Raw genomic sequence first — 13,850 nt, forward strand, 5'->3', positions numbered from 1 at the left:
GATTGGCAGTAGATTTTTATGGTACCGAGGTGCCAGCTCGACGCCCAACCTTCAATGAAGGCACACCCACTCACGCATGTCTTTCGAAGGCCACTCAACCACGGGGAGGACATACAGACTCCACACAGAAGGCGCACCAGCCAAGAATCGAACAGGAAAACGTCTTGCTGTGAGGCGACAATGCTATCGCTGCACCACCGCGGATTAATAAGAGCATCTCCCAGCTATAGTCTTTATTTTGTGATGTTCTCCATCCCCACCGCTGTACTTCTAATACAAACCTTATTATAGACATATTGTATACATAATTATAACTGAACCTGCATTACACCCACCTCTGAATTAAAATATCAACATTTTCTGCCCTACCCAACTCTTTTCCTTACCTCAGTTTCTTTGAATTTCTAAGCACTAACTGCATGATCTCTTATCTGACAAAAACACTATTACACCTCTTGAAATGTTCAATGTTCAAGATCTACTACTGCAAAACCTTTATACTGTAATAGCAGCCTCTGCTTTCATATGAACTTAATCTAATCAGCAAATATATTTCTAATTATTAATGTATATTATTTAATGTCTGTTCATGTATATTACTGAATGTATACTTAATGTTATGTTGGTGTTTTTCTCCCCAGTCCTTCACAGTTGGACAAACCCAGTACACAAAAGCTAAATAAATAACATGTTTTCATTCTGGAAATAGACTAAGAGAGAGACTCCTTCACAGGGACTATCCAAATAAGAATCCTTTTATCTTTTAATAGAACCAACCACATAAGAAGGGCCAAGAACCTGCATTAAACCCTGAGCTAATCCCAAAAAAATTACTCCTGTCCAGTGTCACTGAGACAGAAGATATATTTTTAGTCTTTTGTTTCTTCCTGACAGGAAATCCTGAATAAACTAATGCATGATTCCCAGCAATCAACTTCCTAGGGATGAGCACACTTTTCTGGCTAAACAGGAAAGCATTCCCTGCCTCTTCTCCATGGGCTGACAAGAGTGGATCTGCCCTGCCCAACAACTGCGCACCAACAGCCACAGAGAACCACAAGTTACTCCATGACTAAGCCTACGACAGTCATTAAAATCACCTTTTCCTAGCTAAAATATAAACATTTTACAGAAAAACTAAATTTTCTGTCAGCCCACAGGTTTCTGCCTCTTTGGCGGCAGAAAATCTCTGAAGTGCTTGACTCCAAAACCTGACTTTTATTCTGCTTAGCTCAAGCTAACAGTTTTGCTGCAAGGAAGGTGCCCTGAAACTTTGGAAGCTGGCCAGCTATTATGTCCTTGGTAAGACATTACTCATATACAGTGGATATAAAAAGTGTATACACCCCTGTTAAAATGCCAAGTTTTTGTGATATAAAAAAATGAGACCACAATAAATCATTTCAAAACTTTTCCCACCTTTAATGTGACCATAACCTATACAATTCAATTGAAAAACAAACAAATCGGGAAAAATATAATTTATTTATTTATTTAAATTTGTTGACCAGGAGTGTCCGACTGGACGTAGGTCCATTTTCAGCGGAGGCCCGGGGAGAAAAGCTCCACAGTTAAAATAAACAGACAGTATTTACATTAGATTACATAGTGATTAACAATTTACATAGCAATTACTTACAACATATATACAGATGAAGAACATATACATCAGTAGACAACTAGAATCTTAATCTGTGAAGTGCATACCAGACATTAACAAATGTTACAAGAAGAAGAAATTTGTGCTGTATAATAAGTACTGGCTTATGAGCATCTGAGCTTGCTATAATCAAGGTAGTTAGTGGAGTGGAAAGAAAGGTAGTGGTTGGATGGGGTGGATGATATTAGAGTGGGAGTTGCAAGGGCATAGCCAGCATGTTTTAGTTGCACTTTTAGTAAAGTTTTGAAGTGGGTGCATGATGGTATGGAGGTAATTGTGGGTGGGAGTGAGTTCCATAATTTGGCTATGGTGCAAGAGAATAGTGCTTCACCAGCAGAGTTATTGGCTTTAGTGATCTGCAAGAGATTTTTGCTGCTGGATCTTAGTGGTCTGGTGGTGCGATAGGGTTGGAGTAGATTCTGGAGGGATGGGACATTTAGTGGATGGTTTACTAGTTTGTGGGCGAGTGAGAGTTGATACCACTGAAGGAAGTGAGGGAGTTCAAGCCAGCCCAGTTCAGCAAGTGAGAGACAGTGGTGACTACGGTAGGATGCGCCTGTGGCGAATTTGGCGATTTTGTTGTAGCAGGTCTCTAGCTTGTTTAGATCACATTGCCTTAGGTTGGTATATATTGGAGAGGCATAAAGTAAGGTGGAGATAAGGTGGGAATTTGTTATTGAAATCTTTGCTGCTTTGGTGAGAAATTGCTTATTTTTGTATAACGCTCCTAGTTTTTTGTGGACTTTTTGTTATAGTCATGGATATGTGAATGTCAAATTTTAGTTTATTGTCTATTTCCACTCCTAGCAATTTGGTGTGTTTAGTTGGGTATATAGTGGTGTTGTCTTTTGCCGTGATGTTAAAGTGAGAGTTGTTTTGAGTATGTTTGGTGGGTTGGAAGAGGAGTAGTTTAGTTTTGTTTGGGTTGAGTATTAATCGGGCATCGGATAACCATGTTTCAACAGAGGTAAAGGCTTCCTGTGTGACTTTTTGCAGTTTTGGTAGGGACTGGGCTGAGCAGATGATGGTCGAGTCATCTGCGTATTGTATGAGTATGCCATGTTTGGTGGCAGAGGCTAGATTATTGGTGTAAAACAGAGAAGAGTAGGTGTCCAAGGATGGATCCTTTGGGAACCCCTATGGAGACAGGTAGCTGGGGAGATATGTCATTCTGCCATACAACGGATTGTTGGCGGTCAGACAGGTAACTCTGAAACCAGTTGGTGACCGATTGTGAGAAGGATAGGTTATTGAGGACAGAGATAAGTTGTTTGTGTGGGACCATGTCAAATGCTTTAGATAGGTCTAGGAAAGTAGCAGAGGAGAGATAGCCATTGTTTTTATGCTGAATGATAGTGTTAGTAAAGGAGAGTAAGGCAGTGGTGGTGCTATGGTTTGGTCGGAAACCATGCTGAGTACTGGAAAGGAGGCTGTTAGTAAGGAGGTAGTCTGAGACCACCAGAAACAAAAAACATACAATAAGCTGGTTGCATAAGTGTGCACACCCTTAAACTAATACTTTGTTAAAGCACCTTTTGATTTAATTACAGCATTCAGTCTCCTTGGGTAGGAGTCTATCAGCAGGGAACATCTTGACTTGGCAATATGTGCCCACTCTTCCTTGCAAAAGTGCTCCAAATCTGTCAGATTGCGAGGGCATCTCTTGTGCACAGCCCTCTTCAGGTCACCCCACAGATTTTCTATTGGATTTAGGTCTGAGCTCTGGCTGGGGCTGGCCCATTCCAAAACTTTTAATTTTCTTCTGGTGAAGCTATTCTTTTGTTGATTTCGATGTATGCTCGGGATCATTGTCGTGTTCAAAGGTGAAATAAATTCCTCTTTATCTTCAGCTTTCTAGCAGAAGCCTGAAGGTTTTGGGCCAAAAGTGACTGGTATTTGGAACTGTTCATAATTCCCTCCACCTTGACTAAAGCTCCAGTTGCAACTGAAGAAAAGCAACCCCAAAGCAAGATACTTCCACTACCATGCTTCACCGTGGGGACGGTGTTCTTTTGGTGATGCAAAGTGTTGTTTTTGCGGCAAATGTGCCTTTTGGAATTGTGGCCAAAAAGTTCAACCTTGGTCTCATCAGACCATAACACATTTTCCCACGGTTTTGAGAGACTTATAAGTTCATAGGTTTGTACTAGGCTATTGGCCCTAGGGCCTATACAAGCCTAGTCATAACAATTCCCTGGATATTTCTTCCCACAAAATTTACTTCCCTGGACCCCTGTCTAGCAGGGTGACTGATGTGATCCCCGGGGTAAATTTCCTTATCTTCCATCCAATCGTCAAGGTTCCTTTTGAAGAGGGCCAAAGAGGCGCTCTACTTGACATGTACGGGCAGTGTATTTCCAGAGTATGGGGAGTCTCTGGGTCAGAAACCTATCCCTCCAGCATGTTTTGTTCATTGTGATGACAAAGTTTAGATTCTTGGAGTGTGTGGCTCTGAGGGATTGGGATTTCTTTAAGTGGAGCACGTCCAACAGCTCAGGGTTTGACACGGCCTTGTATGTTAAGCAGAGATCGCCTCTGAGTAAATGGAGTTTTGTTAGACGGTCAACATAGGGCATTTGCTTTAGGCCTGTGATTCTTTTAGTGAGGTATTTCTGCAGCGTTTCCAGCTGTTGCAGATGTCTTGTGAGGTACATACCAAAAGGGGCATTGTACTCTATAATGGGCCTAATGAAGGATGAGTACATTGGGACAATGACCTTTTTTCTGGATGAAAAGCCCTTAGTGATGAGGTGTGCCACACAGAAGGATTTCCTGACAGTTGTGGCAATGTGGTTATCGAAGGTGAGACCACTGTCCACCTGTGTCCCTAAGTCTCTTATCACACTTTCGGTGTTTAGTGTACTGCCACCTATGTGGTAATTCATGGGTACATGTTTTTTCCCAAAAGGGATAACTATATATTTCTTGGCATTAAGCTTGAGCCCATGGCTCTGGCACCAAGCATCTGTTTCTGTAAGGCCCTTTTGAAGAATATCCACATCATTTGTTGATTCAATAATGGCTCCCAGTTTGCAGCAATCTACAAACTTTGTTAGCCAGAGTCCCTTAGCGTTGGCCTGTACTTCAGAGAAGTAGATGCCAAACAAGAGCGGTCCCAGGACTGAACCCTGAGGTACTCCACTTGTCACCTGCCTGGAGTTGGATTTGGAGTCAGCTACTTTTACAGTCTGGGTTCTGTCAGTATGCCAGTTGGCAACCCATCGAGTGACGTAGGGATTTATGCCCAGCTTAGTAAGTTTATCTATGATTCCAGAGTGGGGATGGTGTCGAAGGCCTTGGCAAGGTTCAGATAGGCTGTGTGGACTGCCTCACACCCTCGTTCACAGCTCTCAAGACTGATTCAAAGAAGTCAATCACGTTCAGGAGTCAAGATTGGCCCTTCACAAACCCAAACTGAGTGGGGTCCAGTGTTTGAAGGTTGCCAATGTCTTTATTTATAAGTTCCATGATAATGAATTCCATGCCCTTGCAGATCAGGCTCATCAGACTGATGGGACGGTAGTTCCCGGGATCCAAGGTGGATCCCCCCCTTGTGGAGTGGGATAACTGTAGCTGTGTGCCACTCAGTGGGCACGAAGCCTGAGGTGAGGCTATGATTAAAAATGACACTTAGGTGAGGTGCCAGTTAATTTTGTAGTTCATGTAGTACACAGCCCGGGATGTCATCTGGTCCCATGGATGCTGTATTCTTAGCTTTGGAGAGTGCGGTTTCTACCTGTGTGGCCGTGATTACCAGAATTTGGCAATCTTTTGATACTGAGATGGGCCATTTAGGGGGTGAGAGGGGGGTGAAGTTGGCACTAAAATCGATCTGCCAGGACATTGCAATATCCGTGGGATCAGTATATTTAATGCCATTCTGTTGCAGTTCAAAGCAGATCTGAGCATTGCCATTTAGATTCTTGACATAACTATAAAATGCCTTGTGGTCGTCTTTGGAATCTTTGGCAATGTTATTTTCGTAACTAGCTTTGGAGGATTTTGATGTTTTGTTTTGCAAATTTTAGCTGGGCCTGGATATTTTACTGTGTAAGAAAAAGGCTTCTGTCTTGCAACCCTACCCCATATAGTCCAGACATATGTAGAATACAAGAGATTGCTGTCACATGTAGTACACAACCAGTACTTGCCAGAAATTCCTGCAGCTCCTTCAATGTTGTTGTGGGTCTCTTGGCAGCCTCCCTGACCAGTTTTCGTCTCGTCTTTTCATCAATTTTGGAGGGACGTCCAGTTCTTTGCAAAGTCAGTGTATCCCATATTTTCTCCACTTTTTGATGACTGTCTTCACTGTATTCCATGGTATATCCAGTGCTGTGGAATTTTTTTGTACCCTTCTCCTGAGAGATATCTTTCAACAATGAGATCCCTTTGATGATTTGTAAGCTCTCTGAGAGCCATGGCTTTTGCTGTAGCAGGAACTGGGTAAATGTCAGGAAAATCCTAGTAGGACAGCTGAACTGTATTTGCGGTTAATCAGGGTCTCTTTAATTGATGGCAGATGTTTATCAGGAAGACTGAATACTATAATTAAATCAAAAGGTGCTTCTACAAAGTATTAGTTTAAGGGTGTGTGCACTTATGCAACCAGCTTATTGTACGTATTTTATTTTTTATATTTTTCCCCTAACAGACTTGTTTGTTTTTCAACTGAATTGTACATGTTATAGGTCACATTAAAGGTGGGAAAAGTTCTTAAATTATTTATTGTGGTCTCATTTTTTATATCACAAAAACCTGGCATTTTAACAGGAGATGTGTACACTTTTTATATCCACTGTACTCCCAATCCCTCCAACCCATCTGACTTTCAGCCCATTTCTATTCGCTGTACCCTAGGAAAGATTCTGGAAAATTTTAAAAAATGCTTTAGTTGTGCCTTCCAAGAACCAATCTGAATTTGTATCCAGTGGAAATTTATTGCAAATAAATAAATCACAAGATTTAAGCACTGTTGTTCGGCTCTGTTAAGAACTTAATCAGAATGACTACACTGACTCCACTTTGGTTTAAATAACCAGTGTAAGCACATGACAAATGAAAGCCTCTCCAAACCATTCTTAAAGAAGCAGTCCACTCAAAAAATGCTAAGGTATCATAACTTACTGGTTAAAATTCAAAACATATAAAATATATAAAAGAAACTTTTTGTGACAATGAAATATGACTGTATTAAAAAAACAATTTGTAAGTAGTCAGTTGTACATAAGAAGTTTCAGGTTTAGTACCTTTAATTGTAAGACACTGTAAACAGAAATATATCCATTTAACCCTGGGGTACAACAGGCGTTTAATAGCAACTGCCAATGCAATTTACAGTATTCCTGCCTCTTCTCCCTGCTGCCAGGCAGCTATCTCAGAAATCTGCACCTTTTTCCAAAATATAAAAAAAAATCTTTTTAAAGTTAGTATACACCTTTGAATATTAACAGAGTATTTACTTGTCCCCCTTTTTATTGTCTAGATGGGTTTGTAAGTTCTAGTCCATAATGCATGCTCCGTCTTGTCTATGTAAAAAGAAGGGCATACAAGGCAACGTCAATGTAAACTACTCATCTTCTTGAACAGTTGTATCTACCCATGTGTTCAACTAACTACTTATGATTTTTTTTATAATTGTTTTATTTTAATGCCACTGTTTTTATATATTTTTTGCATGTTTTGAATTTTAACCAGTGAGTTCTAAAATTTTGGCATTTTTTGAGGTGACCGTCTGTTAAGTATTGCTTGGAGAGGTGTTCATTTCTCATGTGGTTATTTAAACCAAAACAAAGTCAGCGTATGCAATACTGATTACGTTCTGAACAGAGTAGAACAAAAAATTGCTTACCTCTTGTGATTTATTTACGTGCAATACATTTCCACTGAATACAAATCCGAACTGGTTCTTGGAAGGCACAACCACAGCGTTCTTTGGATTGTCTGTTTGATTACACTGTGGAGTATTTTTATTTGCATTTTTTTTGGAAAATTTACTTTATTTGAAACTCACTCAGTACATCAGCCAGTACTACCTTCTCTTTCAAACACAGCATGCCTTTTGGTCCGGTCTCAGTACATCTGCAATTATCTGGACACCCAGTAACAACATTATTCTTGGAATGGACAAAGGCCCAATTACTGACCTCACCAGACCCTTTGATCTTGTTGAACACTCGTTTCTCATAGATCATCTCATTGGAATCGGCATTACTGATGACACACCTCCTTCATTTAAACACTACCTCTCTAACCATGACTTCTCAGTTAATTTTAATTATTCAACCTTTACATCGGTCCCTCTACAGAAAGGTGTCCCTTGGTGACCTACTCTGGCACCTCTCCTCTTTTCTATCTACATTAAAAGCTTTCTTTTGGTTTACTTCATGTTCCTCTCTTGCTTTATGCTGATGACATTTTCTTACTCCACTCCAACCATTCTGTCTCCTCTCCTGAACTCGAACTTCATGCTGATTTTTTTGCCCTTATTCAATGTGACACTGATAAACAATTACTACCAACTCCTCTAAACAAAATTGTTTTTCGGCACTTCAAGATCACTACTGCCTCCGGGCCTCTAGAAATCCATGATAATCTTAATAACACTACTGAAAATGTCACTTCATTCTGATACCTAGGTTTTGGTTAGACACCCTCCTAAATTTTCAATTCTACCTGGACTTCACACACTAAAAAATAAACTCTCTCCTACCCTAACTAATAGGCTCTTCCCTTTTCTATCCAGGCCCTGTAGAAATGCTACAGGTAAAGGTAGGTTACTGGCTCAGCTAGAATACTGTCTCCCGCTAATTGCTGCAGCTTCTAAAAGAAATGTATCTAGCATTCCGTCCATTTCAAATGCCATTTGTATATTCATCACTTTCTTCCCAATAAATGAACACCACCGCAAAGCCACTGAAAAACCTAACTACCTGTGAAACATCATGTTGACTTCTACTTGCCTCTCAACTATTTAAACTTATCAAGAATGACACCTTCCCTCCACTAGCTTTCAGACTACACAAGAGATGTACTAATATACAACCTTAGACATTTTAACCACTCATGTCTTCCTCTAAACCCCTCAAATTATGCTTCACTACACAGACCATACTTTCTCAGTCCTTGATCCCAAACTGTGGGACTCTCTCCCTTCTTTTCTTAAAGATCATTCCTCTTACCCCATTTTTCATTCACAAATAAAAGCACATTTCAAGACTCTAGGAAATACAACTGCTGCTATCTCCCTGGTCATTTAATTTAAGCTCTTTTCCTTCTTTCTACATACCTTGCACTGACTCTATTACCGACTGTGATTCTTTTCAGCATGCCAGTTCTGATGCCACTCAACATATAATGCATGCACATATTGTGTTTTTTTTTTATTTCAGTCACTTTGTATATAACGTCATTTATCTATTACCTTTATATCCTAAAGCTAAATATGCTATTCTCTCTGTAAGCAATATATGTATATATTGCATTTTGTCATTCACTCTCTATATAATGTCCAGCTTTGTATTAGAACACTACCCCACCGGCATTTCTGAGCAGAAATGGGCATGACGAAATTGATTGACATGGAAAGGGTGTGTAACGTGGCATGTTAATCATGCATGATTGACAAGCCATGACGTTTTGCCAGGGTCATTGTGAATATTCATTCTGAATATTCATTGTGTGGTCGCACTGTGAGGTTACAGTTCCCTGCTGAAATTGTCACAGGTTTTATCAAATACTACTTAGTTTTTCCCTGATAAGCCACATATTCATTTCAGAATCACGGAAGACACAGTCTACTAACTTATCCTGAAGAGAGCACCAAGCCATCACACGATGCACCCACAAGTTTGCTTTCCAAATAAACGTAGTAATATAAATATAGAAAAGTTACAAATAAAAATAAAACAAAATTTATTTCACCAAAAATCACTTTCTTTAGTATAGCGGAGTATACTAATCGCTTTAGCAGGGGGGCATGTCCCCCTGCACTCCCTATGTGGGGGCTGCACTCTGCACACCACCCGCTACTTCAATATACCAACTCCAAGATCGCACTGTTTTGAGGAACATGGTAAATTACACTTCCTTTTCATCAGAATGCACTTGCACATATACATTTTACACTACAGTTAATGTACAGTACAGAGTTGATTAATCAAACTAACTGGGACCTAGGGTAGTTTGGATAATCAAATTGTTCAGATAATCATACATATAAATGAACCAGATAAAAACATCTCTGCACACAGGAATACACTTTTCAACCATCCAGCGATTCCAATGGACAATAAAGAATATTTTTCATATACCAGCTGGCTACAAGCTCAAATACTTGCTCAAATACTTATAATGTTTACATATTCAGACTTTATGATTTTTCCTACCCAAAAACTTTGGAAGACTGGTTCTGATAATCGACTCTCTACTGTATTTAGTAACTGAGATATGCAGGGCATCAACTCTGATGGCAAGTACTGTGCAGCAGCAGTGCATGCCGCGCTACAGAAGTAAAAACAGACATTTTCTTCCAGCAACTACAGTTGCTTATGTCCATTCGTTATGTCTTGCATTCAGGTGTCTGACACTAGCTTCCACACTGTAACTTTTACAATATTACAACTGTAAACTTTACTATTTTGAATTGTAAACTGTACAGTTTCGAATACATTGCATTATATATTCATGCAATGTTAAATATTTTGCATTTAGGTCAGTTACTGCACAGTTACAGCAGCACACACATTCAACTATTTTGAAAGAAGATGAACAACTCAATGTTTTGAATATTCATATGGCATACGCATATCTTGTCCTGTTTATTCACACGTACAGAAACTATGAACATTATGCGCAGGGTGTTGGGTGGGTTTTGGGCGGTCCTTGCTACTGTGCATCTGGTGGGTTACTGTTCTAATACAAAGCCTAATGTACTGTATCTATTGCATTTTTCCATGCTGAGACTTAAATGGATCCAGTGGGATAAGTGCTCTACCCCAATTAACAAATTCACAGTCAATCAATCTGTGACAACTGGGGAGAGATGGGCGAAGGCTGCCAGCCTAGTCAAACAGAATTTGATATCTAATTCTATCAACTGTATAAATAAATGTAAAATACAGGCTTGTGTTTTTAAATGTAAGAAAACTGTAAAATGTGGAACTGCAAAGTATGTGACAACACTGCACCTTACTGACCCAGTGAAGCATGTTGTATCCTTTCATGTTAGAATTTGGCCCGAGAGTGGCTGGATGATTTCATGCCATTGTTTTAAGGCTAACGTTTATGACCAGAACTTAGATGTGGAAGGTGCTTTTATTGCTTTAGTTTCTGTTAGCATATACATGTGAAGTGTCTTGTATCATTGTAAGTTTCTGAGGAGGTGTTAGATTGCTAAATAATGCAGTTTGTGGCCTGAGAACTCAGACCAGGTGTTAAGATGATGCAATATGAATACTGGGAAAACCTAAGTGTCAAAAATGATGTAATTTTGGGAGGGCCTTAGAGACATGTTTGTTAGTAATGTTTAAATACTATTTCTCACAAGAGACCCGGGAGCATTTTGATCTTGGACATCTAACTTACCAGCACTGCCTATGCTCTTTATGTAAGTAGGATTGTAGCACTGTGTTTTCTCTAAGATTAGCTAAAGATTAGAAAGTTAGATAAACTATTTTTCTGTGTAATCAGATCTTTCCTACAATATTATTTTACGTTTCTGTGTGATCTCTGAACTCTTAGATAGCTCTGTGGTGTAGTAGATTTGTCTTGTGTTTTAATTATTTATTATTAAATATTTTTAAAACCTTCTACCTATGGCTGGTTTGTGTATGCTTTAGAGTACATTATATATTTATAGAGTTTACTGTCTAAGCCCTTCCAATAAACCTTAGACTGTATAATCACATTACCATTGGATATTAATTTTGCACAGTAATAATTGGACACCCTTTTAAGGGCCTTTTAGTAGCTGATATTATTAACTGGGTGGTGGCAGTAATTACTACCGTATAGTCTGGGTAAAGGAGCACAGCTGGAGAATCTGTGTCAGCCTTTCCCAGGAGTGTCTGTGAAAAGTGTGTGTGTGCTGTGTCAGCTACTTAGGCAGGGACACAAAGCGCTGGTTGGACAGAGAGGATACTGGAGGTTCTAGCTTACCCAGTTAGGCTGAGACCTAGACCCTATAGCTGTGCCAGTGGGGAGTCTTATTGGGGACATGGTGAGCAAGGGAGCAGCCAGTCCCAGACTGTGATCTCTGTGTGCACTTAAGAGAAATCGTACTTTACTGTGTGTATTAGTTATCCTTTCCTCCTCTAGGAGACGACCTCCCTGATGTTAAGTGGTGAGGATTGAGGCTCCTTGATTGCTGGGCCAGGGCATGGTCGTCACACAATCAATAAATAAATAAAAATTGCTTCGGCTACTGCAGCAATGATCAAATAAAGAACATCCCAATTATAAAGTTACTATTCCTTCTGAGGTATGATGATTCCCTCAATGGCAGACTGCAACTCACATTCCAAGAACCATGACCTTTTGCAGATAAAGTCCTCATTTCAAATGATGGTATTTTGCAGTCAGGAAAGTTACCCAACTGTATGGGAACTACAAGTACTAATCAGTGAAATGGCAACTGTACAGTACAAGTACAAGAAATTACATACTTTGATCATAGTAACTTCAGTAAATTATTTATTTTTTACAGTTGCACTAAATTATTATTAAAGTTGCAAGCTTTTAGACTACAGCTATTTTCTGATCTTCACATTTTGTAACTGCTATGTGCTGTTTAAAATCGTGTGTGTCTATACACACGCACAATATATATTACATAAACGTACATATTAGCTTGGCACACAAAATATAACTATGAAACTGATTATGACAACTATGAAGAGGTGGGGTGAAGCAAAAATCAAACTTTTTTCTGTGTTTTGCGTTTTTCAAAGGTAGCAACATGAATTGGTGCAATAAATGCATACAAATTATTTCTAAATACTTACAGGTAATCTTTGCAACAAACTTTGTTCTTCTCCTTCCTCAGTCTCAGATCCACCAACTGCAGAAACGTCTCTGAATTTCTGTTTATCCCTTAACTTCCTTAAACTTGGCAGATACCTGTCCCAAAAAGTTCGCAGACTACCGACAGCTGACCCCCAGCGGCCCCATTCTCCTTCCTGTGAGAAGTTGCTTTCTGCCATTCTAAGGTTGTATTAGGTACTGTTTAATATAACCATACATATCATAGTTAATGCTCTTCGCAGTAATAATTATCCTTTTCGAAGTTATAAAGATCCACTCCTTGCTTTTCACTAAGATGTATTCCCCCAAGTAACGACAGTGTACGTCATTAAGACATTTTTTTCACTATACAATCCTACACTAAAACTAGGCTGTCACGCCGCGTAATTCATACCTGCTACAGCGTATTGCTCCACGTCTTCATTTGTTACACGGAAAGGAAGAACTAACCTAAACCATCACAGCCGTATTAGTGCGTCGCCATGCTTGGGATGCGAAAATCCGGAAGTGTGCCATCGCCATTCATAAATGGCACTTCGCCAAATTCAGAGATCAGCCGACCAAAGTAAATAATAGTAGAGTAACGTAAAGCGTATTACTGTAATACAGAGGGTTTGTTTTTATAATGTAGTTCACTTCATGAATGGCGTATGTTTTAATCTCTTAGAATTGTGGCAAAAGCTATTCCTCAGTCCAAAATGATTTGCAAGAAAAATACAGATTTTATGAGAAGCAGAAATATGGACACGTCTGCAAACTTCTGGACAGTGTCATCTTAATGCATGGGCACACTGGGCAGTATATAGCCCACGAGCATGGGGCCCCATGCTAATCTATGTGTGATATGTTGTCAATAAATAAATACTATAAATATGACATTATACTAAATTATAAATATTTGAAGAATTATAAATATTAGAAATCATTGGGTTTTCTATTAGAACATTACCCCACCAGATGCGCAGTAGCAAGGACCGCCCAAAACTCCGCCCACTACCGTACGTTTTTCTGTAATTGTATTACATGAGATGCCTAACGTCACCAAATAGAATATGGAAAACAGTGTAGTTGAAAGTACGCGCTCCTGCAAGTGCGCTTTAGCTATTCTATAACATACACCTAAACTATTTGTAGTCCTCTGTGCAGGAACGCACATGGTAGATCTCTTTAC

General features: G+C 39.5%; 1 protein-coding gene across 1 annotated transcript in view; it reads right to left on the minus strand.

Annotated features, from left to right (window-relative positions):
- FBXO4 (F-box protein 4) overlaps positions 1-13,490 on the minus strand; it is a 228,015-nt gene extending 214,525 nt beyond the window's left edge. Inside the window, exon 1 of the mRNA XM_044069774.1 lies at positions 12,661-13,490. Coding sequence (XP_043925709.1) covers positions 12,661-12,858 — 198 coding nt within the window. The 5' untranslated portion in view covers positions 12,859-13,490. The remainder of the gene's footprint in view (positions 1-12,660) is intronic.
- Between the last annotated feature and the right edge of the window lie 360 nt (positions 13,491-13,850).

Source organism: Protopterus annectens, chromosome 1.part0 (genome assembly GCF_019279795.1).
Source record: "Protopterus annectens isolate FY-2018-M chromosome 1.part0, PAN1.0, whole genome shotgun sequence".
Classification (NCBI taxonomy): domain Eukaryota; kingdom Metazoa; phylum Chordata; order Ceratodontiformes; family Protopteridae; genus Protopterus; species Protopterus annectens.